At 34.0% G+C, this 23,964-nt stretch overlaps 2 protein-coding genes across 3 annotated transcripts; one reads left to right on the top strand and one right to left on the bottom strand.

Moving 5' to 3' along the window:
• The first annotated feature begins 5,905 nt into the window (after nucleotides 1–5,905).
• On the top strand, nucleotides 5,906–10,653 carry LOC108223729 (uncharacterized). 2 transcript variants are annotated; one of them, XM_017398116.2, is made up of 7 exons: nucleotides 5,906–6,343; nucleotides 7,829–7,919; nucleotides 8,097–8,257; nucleotides 9,157–9,184; nucleotides 9,327–9,435; nucleotides 9,968–10,070; nucleotides 10,198–10,489. In XM_017398116.2, the coding sequence occupies exons 1-7, from the start codon at nucleotides 6,086–6,088 to the stop codon at nucleotides 10,255–10,257; spliced, it is 810 nt and encodes a 269-aa protein (XP_017253605.1). In that variant the 5' UTR covers nucleotides 5,906–6,085; the 3' UTR covers nucleotides 10,258–10,489. The 2 variants fall into 2 exon arrangements, with proteins under 2 accessions (XP_017253605.1, XP_017253607.1); XM_017398118.2 differs by lacking the exon at nucleotides 9,968–10,070 and having other exon boundaries at nucleotides 5,913–6,343; nucleotides 10,198–10,653.
• Nucleotides 10,654–11,276: 623 nt separating this feature from the next.
• LOC108222797 (uncharacterized) lies at nucleotides 11,277–23,000 on the bottom strand. Its single transcript, XM_017396709.2, has 23 exons — nucleotides 22,717–23,000; nucleotides 22,539–22,600; nucleotides 21,591–22,217; nucleotides 20,777–20,973; nucleotides 20,583–20,654; nucleotides 20,313–20,447; nucleotides 20,003–20,124; nucleotides 19,625–19,927; nucleotides 18,910–18,997; nucleotides 18,723–18,828; nucleotides 18,523–18,636; nucleotides 17,603–17,766; nucleotides 17,362–17,482; nucleotides 16,974–17,198; nucleotides 16,702–16,892; nucleotides 16,197–16,364; nucleotides 16,013–16,118; nucleotides 15,680–15,817; nucleotides 15,181–15,342; nucleotides 14,782–14,982; nucleotides 13,565–13,759; nucleotides 13,415–13,486; nucleotides 11,277–11,738 (listed from the first exon to the last, which is right to left on the bottom strand). Exons 2-23 carry the CDS (start codon nucleotides 22,584–22,586, stop codon nucleotides 11,586–11,588), a joined length of 3,708 nt encoding a protein of 1,235 aa, XP_017252198.1. The 5' UTR covers nucleotides 22,587–22,600; nucleotides 22,717–23,000; the 3' UTR covers nucleotides 11,277–11,585.
• Between the last annotated feature and the right edge of the window lie 964 nt (nucleotides 23,001–23,964).

Raw genomic sequence — 23,964 nt, 5'->3', positions numbered from 1 at the left:
ACTCTGGAGTAGGCAACAACGAGAATTCAAACCCCAATATCATATCTGCTCCTTCCATTGACAGTGGTGCGTTCTGTTATGCTGTAGCCGGGTTATGTGTATGGTATATCATGTTAGTTTCTTATTCAAAGCACATATTCCTCTTTTAGGAGATCAGGTGTTTGTTGTTTTGCTTTAGTCGATTTTCTTATTTTGCACATGTCATCTGATTTCTGTGATGATCAGTCTATTATCATTTCATACATAAAACAATATGACCCTGTTTGTTTGCATCCCTTTTTGTGATATAGGCACCGCACACTCCTCTGTCACGTGTGGTACTGCGGCCAAGCATGTTAGGAAATCAGGATCGTGTGCCGCCTTCACCTTAATAATTAAGTCAGTGTATTTAATTATTATTTAAGTCAGTGTATACAATCTAATTGTTTTATTTTTCATGACAAAAACCTTAGGAATTTCTTCATTGGGCGCTGTTAATTTGCCTGCCAGAGTGGTTCCTGACACACCAATGTCGTCTACAGGTAGTCCGCTTTAAAAAAATTAAAAGCTTTAACTATTAATTTTTGCAGAATGTGAATCAGAACTACTCGGTGTGTTCTATGGGTTCTTTATCAGTGATCACATAAAGGTTTGGTTTTTTCATTATACTATTTTGTACAATTTTCTCACAGTAGGATTAGTAATGTATACTGCATATTGTATTTTTTAGATAAAAAATGCAGGAGTCTATGTCTCAATAAATTTGTCGTCAATCCAATAATACTTCGTTAATTACTGAATCAGGATTATATTGAGAAGTGATCATCTTCTTCGCTAGGCAATTCTGAAAGGATCACGCAAGAAAAACTTGAATCTTGCAACCAAACTCTTATAAAAGGTCCTTAAAAGGTAGTTTCCATTGACAACGACTTCGAGCCTCCAACATTGTTCTCTATCATTTACTATAATGCTAAAGTAATTTGGTGAGTTTATAGCTATATTGCTCTTATTCTTTTGTATATGTAGTATGTGAAACTAAGTACTTTCAAGCTACACCATCAAACAACTTCCATATTCAGTAAATCATGCTTTCATTATTGAATTTGTGGTTACATCCATACTATACAGAATTCCAGAATGGTTAAAACTGCTAGAGAATATTTCTTCAACTTAAAATTTTATAATAATATTGTTTAATTTAAAGCACTATTTGATTCTGCCAATATTTGAACAGTTTGATCCCCAAAGTCATATCTATTTGTTCTAAATATGATATTTTTCTAATTTCTAATATGGTTTTAATTTATATATAAATATTTTGAACTTGGAAAATATGTATTTTGAAGACACCATATGGTGTTAAGGAAGCTGTCAAGTCTGTAGTTGAAGCAATTGCTTGCTGGGATTGCTGCCTATTTGGCTAATTGGATTCCTATCAAAGTACAAGTAATGGTTCTAGCAGTATCTTGGACCCGGTCCTGGTAAGAAAAAAATGTTAAAAGTATGAGACACAAATTTATAGAATATTTCGTCACAACTTGCTACCCATGGAATTTTGTTTTCAGATAACTATTTTATCTCTTTCATCTATGCCTATTCTAATGGGTTCTTACAAATCCTCGATATACTATATAATTTTCTTTAATATGTGGATTTTTTGCTCTATTTAGTAAATTTTCACGTATTTATAAGATATAATTCTTAGACAGGTGTGTGCGGCATCAGCTTGGAAAGTTAAGAAAATTCTTATCTCTTTTTTTGACTGAAATAATAATATTTGTGTGTGGAGTTTGTTATTACTCTTGCTTAATTTTGTGATTAGTGTTATGCTTACAGGGAGAGTTGAAGCCGGTGGCAGGGAGATTGAGCGATCATAAACCAACTGCATTTTCCCATGTATGTTTTTGATATATTCTACACGCTTATACATGTGTAAACTGTAAGTGTTAAGTTTGTTGTTGCATTCTATTTGGTTGAGTAATGTAGGTCATTACCAGCCTATTCTTAGTCTTATATTTGTTCTCTCTTTTAGCATACTCTATTCAGTGGTATAAGGTTCTTGCTTCAACATTAACAAGTATAAATGTTTTATAGTATAAATTTAAGGATCATATCAAAATTAGAATCTAATTGGGTCGTAAATGGCCAAAAATAATTTGATTGATGGATGTTTGTTGGTTGATCCTGACAAGGTGAATGCTTTAGCATAACTAATGACTTAGAAATCAGTGGTCGTAAATGGCCAAAAATAATTTGATTGATGGATGTTTGTTGGTTGATCCTGACAAGGTGAATGCTTTAGCATAACTAATGACTTAGAAATCAGTAGTAACTAAGATACCTTACAATGGTGCTAAAAGAGGGATATGATGTAATCAAAAGAAGGGGAGTATTTTCGAGCTAGAATGAGTTACCATAGTTTTTATTCAGTAGATACACGATCTGATTGGTGACAGATGTTCCTGCATTTGATATGTGAACAATTATATCGTTCTAGAATATAGTTTAAGCTAATTGTGTATATAATCTTTCATATAATGTTGTAAAAAATATTTTGTTACAAGTTAATATTGTTCAAGGTATATTTTTATTCAAATTCATGTTTTTGTAATTTCTTTGTGGCCAGACAGACAATGGCGAGGATACCGCAGGTATACTTGAAGTTTCGTGACTACTGCTCACCAGTAGTAACCGGAAAAAACCAGCAGGTATACAAGGATTCTGATTTGTCATGATTCTTATTTTAGCAATTTTATCTCCAATTAAATTCCGAATTCATTTCCTTTGTTCTTTTGGAGAATCCAGAGGATCACTCTACATAGCTGCCGAACAGAATTTCTTTTTCCATTTGCAGAAAACCAGAGTAGGAAATCTCTACTCAAGAACACGGCAGCTTCATCTTTAAAAATGCAGATAATCTGGAAATAAGACCCTTTGTCTCTGATATTCTATTTTGAGAACTAGCACCAAATCCAGACAGACCTCCAGGATCACATGCACAAAGGATCATCACAGCAGGGTTCCAGAACAGAGCAGTCAAACTGTCCGGCCTGAATATAAACACCAGAGTCTGTAAGCACTGATCCGGTTAATTATCTGTTTTAATGCAACCGGATTAGTGTGTTATGAAAATTCTAAATTCACGGTCAGAGGTATTGCTTTAAAGTTTTTGTATTACTTTGATTTTAGATACGTCAAGCATAGAAGATAAAGTCTGTAAGCACATGGCTAATCAGTCTTTAAAGTCATTGTCTGCAGCTTAGATTAGACTTAATCACGTCCTTAATTAATCATTTAATATACTATTTTTGACTTTGTATATATTGATTTTGTCCATCATCATTCAAATATAAAACTTTTGAGAGTACCTTCTCTGCACTAATAAATTCAAACTCTCCTTTTGAGAGTACCTTCTCTGCACTAATAAACATTTTGTATGGTCTGCCACAACTAGATTTATAGAGTTCAATCTGAAGACAAGAGAACTAATAGGATGAAGAACATACAGAAGTGAGAATTTTTATTGACATAGCCAAATGTTTTTGTAGTGTCACTGTTATACCTATATACAGCTGAGAGTGTCTTTCTGAATGTTAAAAAAAAAATTATTTAGAATTTCATATATTTTGCTTTTTCCCGAGATGAAAAGAAACGCAAGAAATATGTTAAATGGAGGAAATTATGTTTGTTCCATGTCAGTTGATCTAATTTATAATGTTCAGAAATTAAACAAATTCAAAAAACAACTTTTATGAAGAAACAATTTTTAGTTATATTTTATTATAATATTTATATCTAACACTTACTAAATTTGATAGATCTTTTCGCGGGTATTTTTTATAAATTAATTATAATTCTTCAATTTTATTCCTTAATGAATTATATTAATATTAATATTAATTATTGAATTGCTACGAATTATCTTAATAAGTCTGAAATCTATAAATATAGTACTTTTAGTTAATATAAATTTTAAATATATTTAAATCATATATGTACACTGCATATACATATATTCTAATTAAATATTTTATTTACACGTATGTCATACATAAGCAAAAGAAATGCAAAATCATTTTTGTAATTGACTAAGGTTCATTTGAATAAGTTTACGAGTCTAATTAACTAATATAATTTTATTATTTTCAAAAACAAAACTAATACAATTTTATATAATTTCTTATTAATAATTGTAATTTCAAATCTCAATGATTCATTTTCTTTCATGTATTTAATCCTTCACTGACATCAATAAAGTTTTATATAATATGAAGGTCATTTGATCGTAATTAATATTATTATCCACAGTCATACAAATGATAATCATATTTTACTATGACTTTTTGAATAATATTTTGTCAGAAACTTAAGTAACTAAATTGAAAGTACAAAACTGTTATTTCTCATATTTATATGATATTAGCTAGAAACAAATTTAAAAAGTAATATAATATGATAAGTTATTTATATGATCTTAGTTAGAAACAAATTTAAAAAGTAATATAATATGATAATCACTTATTTTAAATAGTTTAACACCAAATCAGTTATAATTTACTTATAAATTTTACTTATGATCGTTATAAATTAACACAACATAAGGCGAAGCGAGAAAGGGAAACTAACATGAGTAATGCACAACTTCATACTAACTAGATAGGGTCATATTAAGGGAAATCATTTTTTTCTAAAATTTAAATTAAATAATTAATTAGTTACATAAATTTATAATTAATCGGTTTGATTAACTTTATTAAAAGTAACATATACAAAAAAATATAGTAAAATCACCGTGTGCGAAGCACGGGCATAAAGCTAGTTATATTAAGATCTAAATATCATTATAAAATGTAACTTGGGGTCGTTTGGTTCATGGGTTTTTGGAACCAGGTATGGGGTTTTGTCCATCCCAAACTCATACCTGGTGTTTGGCTGGGGAAAATAAATTCTGAAACCCATACCATAGAGCATCTCCACAGATTAACTATATTATTAAGCTATCATTTTAAGGAATATGCACAAAAATCCACTCCAGCAGAATCCCTACTCATTCCCTGAATGTTAAGATCCAATTTCCATTTCTCATAAGTAGGGAATCCCTAACCCATTCCTCATTTCATTTTTAATGATTAAATATTCAACTCTCACCTTTAACACACTTTTTCCCACATATTTTTTGTTGTCTTTTTGTTAAAAGAATTTGAATTTAATATTATAATAATAACAGGGAAGACAAATAAGGATGATTATTGGAGTTGTCAATCAATATAGGATCCCTATTATTTAGAATTTGAATTATTTATTATATATTTAGGGAACCTCCCTAGGACACTGCATGGGATGCTCTTAAACCCCCAAAGTATGGATTTTTGATACCCAAGTGGAGAGGTGGGTATGAAATGGTGGTATGAGATGCATTTGGCTTTTTATTTTTTTTGTCTCTATTTAGGTAATGAAATATTAATGTTTGATACAAAATTAAATCAATGATGCAAAAAATGTATGACAATAATAATTTTATTATTATTTTTTATTAATATATATTAATAACTTATTTTTTATAAAAATTATATATAATGATTTCAGCACCCAACCAAACACATGATATCAGACATGATACTTGAAACTTATACCAGCTTAACCCGATTCCTTATTTCAAATCCGATACTATTTTTCGAACCAAACGACCCCATAATAAGACGTTACATGAAATGACATTTAGAAATTCAAAACGTTAGACGGAGTAACAGTCACAAAATTAGTTTTTGTATGTATGTGATTTGGGTTTAAACTAGTTCAGTTAAATGAATCTTTGATAGAAGTTCACCCCTCAAATAATCAAAGCGTAATCTTACTCATATATTCCAAGAGAAACAAAAAGGAAAAACAAAAAACAACTTGTAATTCCAGGCTGCTCACCTCACGTCAAAGCCTAATAAAACAGACAAACTCAAAACTCAAAACAAAACAAGAAAAAACTAATGGGCGTCCAAACGCTGCCTTAACCTTCAATTATTATCTTCTTCTTCCTCCTCAATCTCCACCTATACACACAACCATCTGTATCTACATCCACACGCATGTCCCAGCACTCTTGAATTCCGCCATGGAAGTAGTGGAGATAGGCGTGCCGATCGGACCGAACTACTCGTACAGCGCCGAGCGAGATCGAGTGCGCGTGCGGAGAAAAACACTCGATGCTGTGCTCGAGCAATGTCAGAGAGCTCTTCAGTTCCTCAGCGACACTGGTTATGTTGATGATGACGATGATGACGACGTGTGTGACGGCGCCGGTGAAGTTGGTTGCGGGAGAGCTGAGAGCTCTTCTGGTGATGCGCCGTGTCAGGATAGGGAGACTGATGAGGTATATTTATGTGTAATTTGTGTGTGTGTGTTTGTGTACGGTGTGGAATGAATTGAGTGATGTTTGATTGCGGTACGGTAGATGATCTTGATATGTGTGTGTGTGTGTTTTAACCTCGATCTCGATAAATCAGTAAAATTATCGGGCTGTGAGGCTTGATAATTGATAATTAAGAATAATATGATTTATCTGGGAATCGATAAAATTCAGTCTCTCTGGTCCTGAGGCTATTAAATTGTGGAGGTCTAGCTTTATATGTAGAGAAACTTATGAACTATACATATGATGTTTGCAGTTCCTTTCGAATTGACGGTGTATATACAGGGAAAGGAAACTGTGAGGCGTGTGTGTCCCCTATCTTATGTATCTTGTTCGAACCACGTATATTTGTATACAGTGCCAGACAATTAGGTGATTTTATTTGGAATGGCTTAAGTGAGAGAGTTCATCTTCTTGTTTTTGAGCTTTCTATTATATGAATCATGTGATGAGGTGAGTGCTAAGTAATCAGACTTTAGGTGCTGAAGAGTGTTTTGTGATGACGCTTTGGTTTATAACTACTGTAGAAGCTGTAATCCTACAGTACCTGACATTTGCTTCTTTATAATTCTAATTTTTTGGGGGGTGAAGTGGGTGGGTGGGTGGGAGGTATTAGTGCTGGATGTATATTAGTAATTGGATGTTATATTATGTGAACTTTTGAGTAGTCTTTAATGTAGGTCAGAGCTAAGGAGGGTTTCGATATCACATGGTTGGTAGTGGATGACATGAAGTTATAAAGGTTATTCTTGTAGTGATAGATTTTTGTGGACCTTTTCAGTTTGATTTATATTTATAGGTTTAGAGGATGGATGAACAAGACCTTGTACCTGTTTGATATGATATGAGCAGCAGCAGCAGCAGTAGTAATAGTAGTACTGTAAAATGATATCTAACTTGATCAGGGAATTCAAATGTACGTGAAGAAGCAAAGACAACATGAAACATAATGGATTACGGTGTATGAGAGTTTTTAGCATATAGCTTTAAATATCTAGTGGTTGGTTGGTTCTCTTGGGCAGGAAAACTTGGATAATATATGAATAGAATGATATTGGTGTAGTAGCATAATTCTAGATAAAGGGGTTCATTTTATCGGTTTGGATGTGATATTTACGGTGAAAATGATTAATAAAGGAGGTAAACTTGTTGGACCGACCATTTAGCACAAATTGGTATTTGAAGCTGTACTCGTACTTTTGTTATAAATGGACCTCTTACATTGCGACAGAAATTTGATGCCAACGGTATATACCTGTGCGGACTGCAAGTATGAATATCTTCTGACCAGTTATATATAGCTATTTAAGCTGGAACAATTCAAGTTGTGATATAATATACTTCATTTTTTTTATTTTTTTTTGCTAACTTATATAATATACTTCATATTAGTATTAATATATATTTAATGGTTTCACAAGTAAATTGTATATATTTGTTCTGCAGCTATGCAGTCTCCTCAAATCTAGAGTTGAGAGCCCTGATTTCCTTGAAAAGCTGGAGAGTGCCCAAGTGTCAGTTCCACAAAATACGCCTGGTATGTTTTTCAGAGAAATGTCCGAATTGCACACTATCTCCAATCTCAAATCCTTTTTGCATGAAGACGCATATTGTGGATCTGATAGATACATGCATATTCCTACTTTTTAAATTCTATGATATATTCTTTTAACGTTTAATGGTAGTGACTTGTTATATCCTTGTGTGATGACAGAAGAAGGTAGTACCTGGGACATGATTAATGAAAAGGATGTGTGGGAAAGTGGGTATATCAATTCAGAAGAAGAAGATTATGTTCTTGTTAGGCAAGAAGATATTGTGGATGGTATTGCATGCTTCATGGCTGCATATCTTCTTTCACTTAAACAGACCAAGGTTTACGAAATAATTTCTTATGTCAATTAAATTTTTTTAGGTCATGTTCCTCATCTGTGTTGTTGATTTATATCTACCGTAAAAGATCTTGATGCTGACAAATATACAGTCATGTATAGAGATTTTATAATGAAATCCTGGTTGCTTCAGAATGTTTCAGTTGGTCAGTTAGAAAGGTGCTATGTAGTTTTTCACTCTCCCATCGACAGTCTCTTGTGCTCTCAACTTTTTGGAACCCATCAAAAGGTTTCAGAATTATTAGCAAAACAAAATCATTTACTTAAAAAAAAAATCTTTTCATAATTTTATCACAAACACACAGAAAAAGCCGGAAAAAATCATGGAAACAGCCTTTCTCACTATATAACAAATATTTCGGGATTTGCTAGTATGGTCATTATTTAAACTTTATTTGTTTGTATATCACATATATTATTCAGTATGTAGTTAAGTAAGTGCACCTAATCATTGCACAAAAAATTGTTACATATTTTTAGTTAGAAAATGCTTAACTGAGATAAAATTTTATAAAAGTTCAGCACCCTAGTCCCCAACTCCGCACAAATTGGTTCGAGTGCTATGGCAAGTTTTAGTTGTCAGCCCATGACAACTTTGAAATCACCTGGCAATGGCTGGCATCTAGAATTCTCAGACACATTAGTGGTTTTCGCTTATCTGATCTCCCTGAATTTAATCACAGGGAATATAAAAATTAGTTGGACGCGAGATTAATAAATATAAGATGGTTGTGCCCTAGAGTACCTGTCTGGAATAGGATACCTTGAGTACCTAGTCCATGTTCCAGATTTATGTCGTCTTTGACTCTTTTCTTCTTTTTTGGAATTACAATGATAAGTGGATTTGGCTTAATCAACTTTGTTTTTCCCCTATCTCAACAGGATTTAACCCCAAATCAACTCCAAGATGGTGAGTACTGTTTTTTAACAAGGTCTTTGTACAAAGCATATATAGCTTGATATTGGTTTTCCTCATCATACTTTGTTTTAAGTCCTTCGATAAGTATCATATTAAGAGATCGAGGTCTGACATGAGCTGAAATTTGTTTCAGCTCTGAGCAAAACCTTCTCTCTGAAAAAGAAGAAGGGAAAACTTCGGAAGGCATGGGACGGAAGCAAAGTCATATATAATGTTGCATCATGGGGGGCAACAGCAATTGGGTATGTTTCTCATATTGAGCTGGTTTAGTGTATTTAATATATTGGTGACTGGCTTGTATTTTTTTTCTTTTCTACGGTTACATCGTCTTTCTGTCTTTAGCACCTGCTTATTCTGGCTGTAGATAGCAACAATTGTCTAATTAGCGAGCAGCTTTTTCTATGTGCATGAGCATCAATGTTAAGACTGAGGTTTAAAATTTTACACTTTCTAAAAGGGTCCAATCATAAATGCACAAGAATGTTAGATGTTGAATTGTATATGTTTGAACCACATGTATATGTATTTAGTATATGGGAATATGTTTCTGTATATGTATGTACGTGTATACGTTTAATCATATATGTGTATGTTTGTCGATGTAGATGTATGCACAGATCTGTTAACCATTTTGATGGCCGGAGTAAATATGTTCTCATTCACCTTTTAAATGTCAAAAAGCTGAGGTTTAATTTACAATAATTAAGAGTTAAGGTTGTATGCAGGGTATAGCACCGAGTCTGAATTGTATGTGACCCTTTAGCCTTTTTCTAGGTCAGAAAAGAGTTCGAAACAGAAGATTTACCTCTGTTTCTTGTGTCAACTGCGGTTTTATTGTGCAGTTTGCAATCTGGCAAAGTTTGGTATAGTTAATGTGGTGAGTTAATGTGTTGATTTCAAATTGATTAACTAATACCTAGTCTGCAGGCTGCACACATAATGAAAATGTCGTGTAGAAAAGTTTTACCTATCTATAAATCGCATGTTCTGTTTTTCTGTAACAGGATATACCAAAATCCAGCTCTTCTCAGGGCGGCTTCAGCAGCCTTCTGGACCTCATGTAATGTGATATCAAAGCTCTTCTAATTACTCTTGTGCTGCACCATAGACGAAGCTGTTGCAATGCTTGAATCCACTGTCGGAGTGTTTTAAAGCATCCTGGTGTTGCACACAACTTGGCATAGTAGTTGCTATTCTTTGTATGAAATGATTGGATTTATCTGATCTTGTAAATACATCAGCTGCATCCTGTGTGCAATTACAATTGTGTGGGATATAATGAATGGGTGTATGTACTTGGAAGAAAAAAGAAAGAAAAAGAAAGGCGTTACTGGTAGGCAGAAATGTAATTTAATTTTTAGTTATCTGATTGGCAGCATACGGACTTGGAATAATTGCCTGGTTTCGCATGCTTAGTGATGTAAATATGGAACTGTCTCGTAATTTTGTTTTGAGGTTAATTTTGTGTCTTATCATCTTTTATCTTCTCAATCTTGGTTACATACATTTCACCCTTTTTTCAAAAAAGAGGGTCAAAATCAAATCTCTGGCTCTTGAACAATGTGTAGCTGAACTGATTTGAGTTACTCCCTGCTTGTCGTATTCAAACTGAAAAACAAAAAAGTTTCTATATATTCGGATCAAATAAAAAAGAAGGAAAGGATGTTTAAGGAATCAAAACTATTTAGATGTAAAGCAAATTATGTTACGTGGCTGTGGGACAATAACATCAGCAGGCTGTAGGCTTTCCTTCTTTCAGAAAAGGACTCGTATAAACATGGCCCGTGGGTATTTATGAGGTTGAAAATGTATTCTTTAATCTTTGACAAGAAAAGCAAAAAAATTAAAAGGGACAGTGACACTGGTCAACAATGTGTTAATGTGCTATATAAGTATACAACAATGGTGCTTCATAACAAGTTAGCTCTTTGAAAATGTTTCTGAAGTCACTTGTGCCCTTGCCCCACAGCCAACCACATTTACAAGCGTGACGAGATTTCTAGCTTTTCAACTATTTAAAATATCTGTAAAATTACTTATGAACTAGATGCGGTATCAAGAAGAATACAAGTCTACAACCACAAGACTAAAATATTGTCGTCGCATATATATTAGAATAAAAGTCAGTGAACTAGCTTCTATATGAAATGTAGTTGGGAAAAAAGGAAAAATGCTTTAGGTGAATCTGGGAACTCGATGTATCTATCCTTGGACAAAATTTTGATTGGCGGTAACTGGAAATGGCATGGTTATTCCTGGTCATCTATTCAACAAGCCAACATGAATGGTGAGGCCGACCAAGAAACGTCTTTGCATCCGGAAAACTTGTATCAGGACATGTCGTCCCAGCCTCCCGTTTATCTACTATTTACAACATAAAAAAAAAATTCTGCTAATAATAGTAAGTATTTCCCTTCTGACTGGCAGTGTCTTTGCATAGCATCGAGCGCACTTCGATGATTGATCTAGGAGGTTCTATGTCTTTCTCTTGAAGGGCATTTCCCAGCAGCTGCTGCAGCTGAGATGCAAAAGTATCATCCAGGATCTGCAAGCAATAAATAATTGATAAACCGGAGGCGAAGTAAGCAACACAGGAAGGCGTGTGGACTTGAGACTCGAGGTATAGGATATAAATTCTTGCTTATTATAGAAGGCCAAGCTGAGATGTAGCACACAGTGAATTATAGACGTCTAGGTCACCAATTATATCCAATACAAGTTTTTAAATATTTTTTCACTGAATTTATTTAAAGTTTGTTTTAATGCATTGCCGATTAACTTGCACAGTTTCCAGAAGAATAGGCTTCTTTTTGCCCAAATGGGTGACACTTGTAACATCACAACATATGATATAACCTAGTCTATATACATCATGTCATTTACACAACAGATCAAATAGCATAGATATAGAGAATTAAAATCAAAGCAATTTGTCCCAAGTATACTGCCTAATCCTATATTACTGCCCAATCCCAAGTATACTGCCTAATCCTATATAAATTCTTGCTTATTATAGAAGGCGAAGCTGAGATGTACTTAGCACACAGTGAATTATAGACGGCTAGGTCACCAATTATATCCAATACAAGTTTTTAAATATTTTTTCACTGAATTCACTTGAAGTTTGTTTTAATGCATTGCCGATTAACTTGCACAGTTTCCAGAAGAATAGGCTTCTTTTTGCCCAAATGGGTGACACTTGTAACATCACAACATATGATATACCCTAGTTTATATACATCATGTCACTTACACAACAAATCAAATAAAATAGATATAGAGAATTACAATCAAAGCAATTTGTCCCAAGTATACTGCATAATCCTATATTACTCTGAATCTTTAATTTCACTTCAAGTACAAAGTTAGACTCTCAGACATGGAATATACTCGCAAGACTGAAATTTATAAACATCCATGTTTGATACCTCATCTGAGACATGGAAACATAACATGCATCACAAACTAATTTAAAACAGAATGCCAAGTAAATATTGAGCATATCATTTAGAACGAACTGTCCAGAATATATCAAAAAAATAATGATAATAAAATAAAATTGGTGGGGGATATCATATCTATACTATACTATTAGTTTTGGTTGGTCAGCTGGTATTGGGGCCTGGGCTTTCTAAATGATAACATGTTTTAATCAATTAATGAGTGTTTTTTATTGCAACTGAAACACATTTAAACAACATCATCAAAACATATCTACCGGGCCTACTTATTTATAAGGCTTTTAACATGCCCAATAAAAATACTTATTTAACTTGTTTAATAAAAATATATAACCCATACACATTTATTAATTATTTAAAAATCTAATTTAACTTTAAAACACATATTTTTCTAATATAAGAGTATCTCCAAAATAAAATTAAATATTAGAACAACAAATAATACAAGTAACAGTTGCATCGCACGGGTTATAAACTACTATGTATATATATTGACAAATCACATATTTGCAAAAATAATATATATGGTCGAGCTATATGGCGGGTGGAAAAAAGGTAAATGGAAATACAATTTTAACAACAAAATATGGATATAAATTCAAAAAGATTTAAGATACACCTACTTCATTCACAGGTATACAGAAGCATACTTATCCTAAATTATGGAAACCTTAATGATCTGCTGGCTTAGGAGTTGGGAACAGTATGTAGTTGTAAAAAGTAATTAAAATGAACAAAAAAGTAAAGGAGAAGCTCTTACAGATACTGCAGTGCGAGAACCCTTGTACCAAGACCTATTCTCTTTCCTGTTCTCTAGGAAACTTAGGACATCCTGTAGCAGAATAGACCTCAAATGAGTAACACTATTGTGAAAAACTGCTAGTTAAAAACTAAAAATGTAAGTTTTTACCTGCCCCATCCGGTCCCAGTAACCCCGACATATAGCAACAAATACATGTGTTTCAAAAATACTATGAAGATGATTTATAGTATTTGAAAGCTGCTCTATTAGTTGTTGCATGCGGCTTCTTACGTCTGCTTCACCTACACATTCCTTTGAATCTTGGAGAATCTTTTTCAGTTTTGTACCGCTCTGTAACCTTGTCTGGGAACATGTGAAACATGTCGAGGTCAGTACAGAAAAGCAAAATATAAAAATGAGTATAGTGATAAATTTATATAACTAGCAAAACGATAAATAACCAGTAATGGCAATAATGACACATCCAAATAGTACAAATGAAAAATGATATCAGCAAATTAGTGAATTTCTAGTTAGTATGCAAACACTGTGCAGCTGCAGCATGTACAAAAGGCAAGAGTTGAATGACTATGGAATACAAATAGGTCATTTACAAATGATGACCTTCAATTATGTGTTCAAGACTAGTTAACTGTTTTCAGGAATCAGCTTAAGTAGCAGTCTATAGACATATGAGCATGGATAGTAGTAGTAGTGAGGGTAATTGTGTCCTTTCATTACAAGTTAGTAGAGTCTATAAATAGATCTACTCAGTTGTATTTTCTATTATGCATGATGAATATATGAAAATGGAACTTGTTCCACAATTCTCTCTCTCTTCTCTCTAGGGTTTCGATCTCTAGAAATCTATCTTGTTCTTCAAGTTTCTCTTCTCATCTAATTCTGATCTATCTGAACTCTGTTGCTTATCTCCGTTTCTGCCTATTTCTTCTCTAATTCTCTATTATAAAGCTGTTATCTTACTTATAAACTTGGAAAACAACAAATATAGTAACGAAACTAGGTCAGAACTTATCAGTTCCTGACAACTATTAACTCTTATTACCACAATAAAAGCTTACCAGTTCAATTAAAAAAACAGCTATGGATCAAACTTTTTTAGCAGTTAAAATAGTAATCTAATTTCTTGGATGGCAAATTCTACAAGCTTTTCTACAAAAGCTTGCAAATAAGTTCTAAACTTTGATCGACCAATTCTTATTACCAGAATGAAAGATTACCAGTTCAATTAAGAAAACAACTATTTATCAAACTTTTTAGCAGATGATACAATAACCTAATATACTAAATCTTAAGTTCTTAACATTTGGCAAATTGAACTAATGCCATATCAGGAAAACAGTTGAATTTAGAAAGATACTCACATTTTCAGCAAGCTTTTCTACAACAGCTTGCAAATAAGTCCTAAACTTGGATCGAAGCATCACTGTCACTTCACTTAAACGCTCTCCAGGAGCTGTGTTTCCTCCATCAGGTATGCATGAACCCCATGACTTCAGTTGATGCTCAACTTTTGGGCGGAGAACATCAAGCATCCTCTTCATTGAGTTTAACAGAATGCCAAGCTGCATTAATGACCAAATTTGAGGGCAGACAAACATATATAAATATATATATATATATATATATATATATATATATATATATATATATATATATATATATATATATATATATATATATATATATATATATATATATAACTTATCAGAATCATACACAGAATATGTATGTTTAGTGAGCTTTTGCCGAAGTACGCTTACCTCTTCAGGCACCACATAAAGACCGACAGATCGTTTAGCTAGCTTCTGCACATATTTGAGGCCAAATTTCTTGGGAGCCATGTTCTCCTTCAATGGAGATACAACATCTGCGTACTGTTTGTCTAGGGCTTCAACAACTGCCTTCTCAATGTCAGCAATAGCCTGTTTTTTAAAAATAATAAATACCAGATTGAAACTTATAACCACATGCTTACCCTAGCTAAATTGTAACTATGATACAGGTATCTGTTAAAGAACATAGTTTAGCATATTCCCTTTTTTCTTTATTTAACTCTTTCTGTTACACATTTGTGCCTATCAAGAAAGATTACTTGCTTGTTTCAGATATCAACTAAAATTTGGATTAATAGCAGTAGTATTCGTATAAACAAAACCAGAGATGCATTAAATGCCAATGCTCCTTTAATACTACGCACAGTCACATTAAGCAACAGAGCATAAAGATTAGACACTTGGTTAAGGAAGCATACTGACTTACATTCTCCAAAGCAAAAGTATATTCTGGCCAGCGACTAATAATGACACCATAATCATTTAAAATCTCTTGCAAACGATCATACATCTCATCTACAAATGGAGTTGTTGAGTACTGTGTCCTGACTCCAGACCATTTAACCTGCAAGGAGGTACCATTTAATCGATATTCACATATAGGATAGCAACACTTCACAAGGTGAGAAATTCTCAAGCCTTCCTCTCCTATGTTACTTCAATAAAAACACCTAGAGGAGGTAACAGCTGTTTTGTACACTAGAAACCATGCACAGAATGAAACTGAAAATTTTGATGATCGATAACATGACAAGTTTACCTTGTCTAATTTGCATGTCTCGAGCAAAGCAAGCCGCTTATCTTGAATCCAGAGCATGATGTACAAATGGAACAGTTCTTTTGCATCAACTCCACCTTTAACAGGACTGGTAAATAACAAGATAATTAGTAGACATGTTGCAGATATTTTAGGATTTTAAAGATATATGCAAAAACTATTTTACTTGATATTCCAGCTAGACAGATCCCTTTGAAAATCTGCGGTTGCAATCACAAGCTCAGTTACATGAGGTGAAGGGCCTGATGGTGGACATGCAATGAGAAATGAACGCAGTCTGTTGCATAACTCTGCGCTATATATCGCTGTCGAAAGATTGGGCAGGTCTATAAAACTGCAGTAATAAAAAAGAGAGGGAGAGAACTTTAGCAACCACAGGAAAAAACATTACTATCACTTTCCAGGGTCGACATAACTATGTAAGAATATTAAGCTATATGCAAAAAATTATAATATAAGCTGATAACATATGCCTTGAACATTTCATTTAATCACTGAAGCAAAATTTTGCTAAAAGAAAATAGATGATTGTATCACCTCCTAAATCAAGTGTTAATAACTAAAGATACAAAATGAATTTATTGAAACATAGTGAAGTTCTGGTCAACAATTTAAAATATTTATTCATCTTTAACATTCACATGAAGTAAACTGAAGAGAATATAAGTTACCTGGGAAGTATATGTTGATTGTGGATCTCTATATCAGTAAAAATCTCATTCCTGATGTTCATACAAAGAGATTTCATTTTCTGATATGCAGTTGTAATAGAAACAACATCAGCCAGCATGCCTTCATTGTTCCCGCTGACATATTCATCTGTATCTGTCAAATGCCTTCTACTTCTCTTTTTTGCAGCAGCCTGATTATATATAGAAGCTATAACAATTGCAGAAATCTGACAACAGGAATCAATTGTATGTGTATATGTAATCTTTTGTACCTGAAAGTAGCTGTATAGTTTGTTTTGAGCTTCAGGTGATAATATATCATGTAGAAGCGTGTACAATTTAACAGCTGGCTCCAACGCTGGTGCTGCACTCCCTGTAGCAGGCCTGAAAACATCCATCATCCCAGATGGTGCTGACTCATCTAGAGACTTGTAATTCTCAAAAGCAAGGGCAAAGACTTGTTCGAGCTGATCCTCAATTTCTCCCAGAATACGGTTCTGGCAAACATGTATATAACATGAAGAATTGGAAAAGCTTGTAACTTGTTTAAGAACGCAGAGCATTTGGATACAACATTAAAAAAAATCGCCTATATGCTGCACTATAACAACACTTCAAATCAAACTACTATAACAGTTGTTTGCATGGATACAAGATTACCTCTTGATGACTTAGGGTGCTCTTACAGTTTCCCTTCAGTACTACGGGCATTAATAAATCATGCACAAGAGTAAGGCAGTCTGCAGTTGGCGTGGCAACATCCATCACATAAGAGAGGTATCTGAAACATGTATCAGAGGTCTAATTATCAGAAACTGCCTCGGTAAATACGCTGCTATGATAAACAATATGCAGCTATAAGAAACACGCTAATAAGAAAAACCAAGCAGCATCCGAGTACCTTAGTTTAGTGTATGCATCAGAAACTCCAAAATATGATGCAAATTCGATGAGCAGCCACTTCCATGGACCATGGACTAACAGATTCCTTTGCTGAAAATGTTGATCTTTCATTGCAACTTCCAGTACTAGATCATATGCTACTGTCTCAGCAACAGAGCCACACTAGATCAAAAGAGAAAAGAGCTCTAAATATTAATGATGATAAGATCAACTGTAGAATACCTAATCCATATCAGGAGAAATAAAGTCTTATAGATGCAATAAAAGAATATCAATTTTAAATTAAAAATAAATATATTACTTGACATAAGTTACAAAAAAAGGCATTGATTTTAACAGCAGTAACATAATAAGTCTGTCTGAATTCACATGCATTCATCCTAAAAGGAGACCAGGAGAGGTGCGATAAGTAGTAGTAATTCAATTATACTCACATCCCCAAAATATTGAACTGATGCACCGGAGTGTCTCTGACGGAAATTTCAATTTCAGTATATATAAAATCGTAGGTCTAAAATTTTAGGTGTTATTACAAAATATATATATAATCCTTTTTACCCACATAAAACCTCCTTTTGGTTCATTTTTCTCATCATGTGAAGTGTGATAACTTGAGAGTCATATTCTTTATCCATCCAAGTAATGTAATCTAGACATTTATCTCAACTGTAAATACTAAATAGTGGAGTAACAGCATCAAAACTTGCACTAACTTTACTATGTAATCTAGACATTTATCTCAACTGTAAATACTAAATAGTGGAGTAACAGCATTAAAACTTGCACTAACTTTACTCTAAAACAGGTTTAAAACCTGATCTAATTTCAGCTTGACCACGTTTAACCAGACCTGCTAATAGGTAATTCAGATACTATTCATGAGTTTATGTATCGTTAAGAAGCCTAAAATTGCCTCACCTTAAGATGACTATTCTCATCCAAAGTTGTTGAGTAATTTATAAAAAGCTGTAATTTTCCAACAAGTTCGTGTTCTGGCTCACGAAAAATAGACCACCACCGAAGTTTGTCACCCTGCATAGAACAAGTCCCCAACTGTGATAAATATCAAAACAACAGAAGTGCAAATCATTCCCTGAAGATGCAGGAAAAAACTTTACCGGATCTTCAGAGATGGCAGCAACTTGAGCCACAACACGACCATAATATTTTCCAGTGGAATCCTGGATTTCAACAATCAAATCGTCTCCTAGACTATCCGGGAAACTGTAAGGTCATTAGAGTTTAGTTCATTGATGTCAATAGAGCTATAACAAAATGTTCATAGCAGAAAGAAATTCTACTTACAATACATGTGTTTCACCAGATCCAGGTTGCATCCTAATGGCGTCCTCTTCAGCTGAACTTTTCAGTCGTAGCAAACTGGAGTATGTTTCTAATCACACAAACGGAAGCATGATTGTTAATTATTAGTTAATCCCTTTGTAATACTTCAAAACCATTAATATATAAAGTTGACGCAAATAAGTTGCACAACAGTGTCCTGGAGAGACTGAAAATACGGAGGGGATTACAGGTGTGATTAAAAAATAGGAACATACAGTAACATGGAATAGATGATCAGGAGAGTTGTAGTTATAAGCAAGAGCCTCATTCTTTCACATCAAAATGGAGTCTTATTAATTGGTGGTCAAAAAATGAATAAAACTTTCAGAGATATTAATATAATGAGTTTGTTTCTCTTCTATATTTCTATCTTTGACTTTGGCTACTATAACATTCCCAACCACTATTTTTATTTTTTTCGAGACATTTCACTATGACGAAAGGGGAGTCGGCGGATATTTTGTTCCACCACGGAAAATTTTCTGATTCTTGCGTTTCAAAGAATTTCCATAATACATCAGAACAATCATTTATAGGTATAGGGTTCGATCAATAGCAAGCGACATGATAGATTTGATCTCACATTAAAGTCTAAGGTGGAACTCCTTTTATATACAGTTTGGATAGAATATATATTCTAATGGAGATAAGGATTTTATGGGAACCATGTATGTACCTTGAACTTCATAGGAAGATGGACTACTTCTCAAAGTTGCTACACCAGTTTTTAGGAGTCCAGATACTTGTTTCAGATATTGTGTGCTGGCCTGCACATATGCTAAACTTTGGCGTGAAAAAGAGCCATTTCCAGCCACCCTGGGTGCAAAATGAACACTCCGGACTGCTTGCCATCCAGAAGAGACCGTTGACTGAAAATTGGAGAAGCGGTCCTTTATAACTTCCAACTTAAGCTTTGGTGCTCTCACATTTGAAAAACTGCATCCTGTAGGGGGGTCCAGCGACATTTTGACCTTGCGAACTGCACAACGAAGACGGTCCATTATTCAAGACATAGCAACTCAGAACATAAATCTAGATAACCCCGCTACCTTACCTTGCACCTTCATCTTCCCAACCATTTTCTTGGGCTTGGGAATAGCTCCTTCACCAGCGAGTTCTGAAGTACGCTTGGACAGCAACAATTCCTCCTCTGACTGCAGCAGGACTTGCTGCAATCTGGACGTGAAACAAAAATACAAGGAATGCAGATAATATTAACAATAAATAACATTCACACATCACAACAGCAATTCATAAAATATTGAAATCATCGTCAAGAATTTTTGGATAAGCATAGAAACGAAGAAAGGATGGCTTGTTTGGACAAATGGCATAGTGAATAATAACTATTGAAAAATGCATACCCAAACGTATTCCTCAACAGTGCACATTCATTCTCAAGAAACATTGGTGCTTCCATGCAACCCTTTGCCCAAGCATGAAGGCATAGTCGAACACATGCATCATATGCTATTACAGCATGCCACGGACCTAGCGCACTGTATACAAACAATAAATTTTAAATACAACATAAACCTTATAGAATTCAAAAATAACGGCAGAGATAAAGTAAATAAAATTGCAACCAACTAGTGAAATGCAACTTGTTTAGCTTGAATCATAAGAAGCTATACCTTGCATGAAATGTGGGAATCCGAGCTGGAAATGAACCTGAAGGCACACCATTTTCTGCACTTGCTGCAGTCCTGTAAAATACAACACAAGCAATATCTTCATACAGCTTACAATAAAAAGAAAACATATACATACTAAAATGCTTCCCACTGTAAAGCTCTTTTAATATTGATTTTCAAGAGAGAATACAAACCTCACAGACGTTTTAGGCATCTCCTGGCGGATATTATTCTGTAAAGTAGCCGTTGTAGTTTTTGTTTCTGAACCAACTGCTGCAGAAGGCATGCCATTTGGTCTGCTGGAGGCAGGGCTCGGTTCTTGCTTGATCTCCCCACCAGCATCAGAAAATGGAGGTGCGCTTGGATTATCATCATCAGAAAGCTTCTGATTCTGCAAATTTTTCATATTAATATGCTGCAAATTTCTCGTGGTAAAAAGCTGTGTGTTGGCATAAAAAAAAAAAATACTTATGCTTCACAAGTGCATCTATGAATATAAAGCTCGATAACAAATACAGAATTACCACTTCACTTCCACAAGCCATACTTCTAGAAAGTTTAGTTAAATATCTTGACAAATAAACGAATATTGTCCTGCTATTTTACACGCTGTTAATCAAACACCGAAATGTATTCAAAAGAAGCCTATCTGCAACATAAAAATATTCGTGATATTTCTTGAATATGAAAAGACTGAAGAACCTACACACAGCTGAAATTTAAAGAAAGGATTTATGAAAATCACTAAATTTCTGCACCCTTTCATTTTGACAATACAAACAAATGGTTACACCAATACTTACAGAGCTCAAGCCACCAACAATGCAATTTGATATCTCACACCAAAAGCTACAAAAATATATTTTTAAAAAAATCTATATTGGCGTTTTTTCAAACAAATTTAAGGAAATTAGGTATTATGAATGGGAAATGCTAACCTAGTATCAAATTCTAAGGTTTAGATGTTTATGCAGTGGTTGTATTTATTCAAACTTAAACAGAGTATACCTTGTTGGAGGCAGATTGCTTGTTTATCCATGAAGGCACACTAGAAGCATATCCCTCGGAAAGATATGCCTTGCTACCGGGTAACCCTTTATCACTCCTTGGCACTTGAGTTGATGAGAATTCCGAGCTGCACGCAGAATCTGACGATTCTTCCTCGGTGTAGCCATTGCTTCCAACAGGGTACCTATTTGCACCCTTCATCAGCCTGTCTACCACCACCCCACGCCCTCTTCCTAACGTTTCTCTTGACGAACTAACATCCTCTGAATACACACTATCACTACCATACTGAACCCTCCTTTCCGCAGGATTAAAATACCTTCTAGCTGCTGCATTGCTAGATGCTCTATCATCCTGCGGTGACGAATCCAAAGAATACCTCCCTCCATAAACCCCCTCCTCTGAATCTGTACTCATATCATTTTCCGATTCTGATCTACTGTCATCATACTGGCGCGGAATAGTTCTTGAAACTGGAATCCTATCCGGTAAATGCCCACTTCGGAACTTCGAAGTTGGAGGCAACCCAAAACCTCTAGTACCAGTTCTGACAGTAGTAACAGGATCTATCCTAGGTCTTTGACTAGACATTGACATTGGAACTTCTTTTTTGTTATTCAGAGAACCCTGTATTCAATTCGAATTCAAATATCACAACTCTAAGAGGGAAAAACCACAGTACCTTCACTAGTTGACAAATTCACATAAGTCACACAATTTTGCATCCAGATAACAAATTTTCACCAAATTTTAAAAAATACATCATCCACACAAATACATATGCATAAACAAATCTTACACACACACACACACAGACAGACAGACAGAGAGAGAGAGAGAGAGAGACTCAAATATGAAAATTTCCAAATCATAAAACTGGACCAAATTTTACAAACCCATCAACCACATAATACACACAATACAGACATATGAATATCACAATCTTACCTCTTTAACCCAACGAAGAGCAGATTTGTCAAGGCCTTCAGTAAACATAATACCCTATATAACTGCAAACAACACAAACAATGATTACACACAAACATAAAAAGCAGTGAAAAAAACAAAACCCACTCACATAAAACATAAAACAAATAACAAATCAGACTCAAGTTGAAGCACTAACCCAAAATACTGGAACCCACCAAAAATGCAATATTTTCTATTTTCTTGAAAAATGGGGTTTGAGATCAGATCAGAATATTTCTTGACAAAAATAAAAAAATGGGGTTTTTCAGTGACTATATATAACAAAATAATCAGATAAGAGTGTAAAAGCTGCACATTTAGATGATAAAGTATGGGCGTTTCTTCTTCTGATTGTGTTTTTTAGCAGAGAGACAGAGAGATGTGTTTTTACCAGAGAGACTGAGGGAGGGAGAGAGAGATGGGAGAGAGTAAGCTGGGACTGGCTGTATCTAATTGATGATGATAGTTTTGGAATTTTTTTCCTCTGTAAATAATTTAAATTTTTAATCTTCTGCATAAAGTTTACTACTATTTCGCTATTTTTTAATCTTTTATATTTAATTTTACTACAATTTCCCTATTTTTTAATCTTTTCTATTTAATTTTACTACTTTTATTAATTAATAATGCGTGGTCAGACCATCATTAATTACAATTAATGAGAGATTGTTTCTATAATCCGCACACAATACGCTTTATTTCAATTTATTTATTTTTATCGAAGTGGGTTTATTTATGAGATAAGCCTGTTCTAACGGGCAAAAAACGTCACCGTTTGGCTGTGTTTGATAGTGTCAAAACTAAAAATTCGTGGATCGTAAAAACAAGGAAATACACCGAAAATAAAGAACACGTCGTGAAAGTGAAGCGTGTCGACGTGGCAGTACTTAATTAAATAAGGTAATACAGTAAATAATTAGATTACATAAATAATTTTGTAGTACTATAAAAAGAAACAAAGACAAGAAAATCGAACGTTGCAGTGGGAACACAGAATATTAGTAACGAATACGATGAAATAGATAGATACAGTTGGAGTGTACGTATATCTGAGCTGGCTTTCGTATTTGCTTAAGTGAGAAGATTTACTCGTTGATTCACATGGGGGCTGCATGCTTCTTGATGGGCCCCACCTTCAAAGCACTGCACTGTGCATGTTTTTTCTCTTCATCAATTCCATGTTTACATTCTAACCTTGTACACTTATGGGTTATGTCGTTGTCGGGTTATTTATTTAATCCAAATGGTAATAGTAGTAGTAGTAAACTTTCTCTTTTTTTTGCATGTTCGTGCTAATTTAGCAAACATTTTCTATTAGGTAAGGTTGTTCGGAAAATGAAAAGGGAACTCCCTCGACTATGATCGAGTAAATGTCGTATATATTACAGTACAATTTTTTTGGGGA

The sequence above is a fragment of the Daucus carota genome, chromosome 5 (genome assembly GCF_001625215.2).
Source record: "Daucus carota subsp. sativus chromosome 5, DH1 v3.0, whole genome shotgun sequence".
In the NCBI taxonomy this organism is placed as follows: domain Eukaryota; kingdom Viridiplantae; phylum Streptophyta; class Magnoliopsida; order Apiales; family Apiaceae; genus Daucus; species Daucus carota.
The sequence above is the reverse complement of the archived record's forward strand: the minus strand, read 5'-3'. Positions and strand labels throughout refer to the sequence as shown.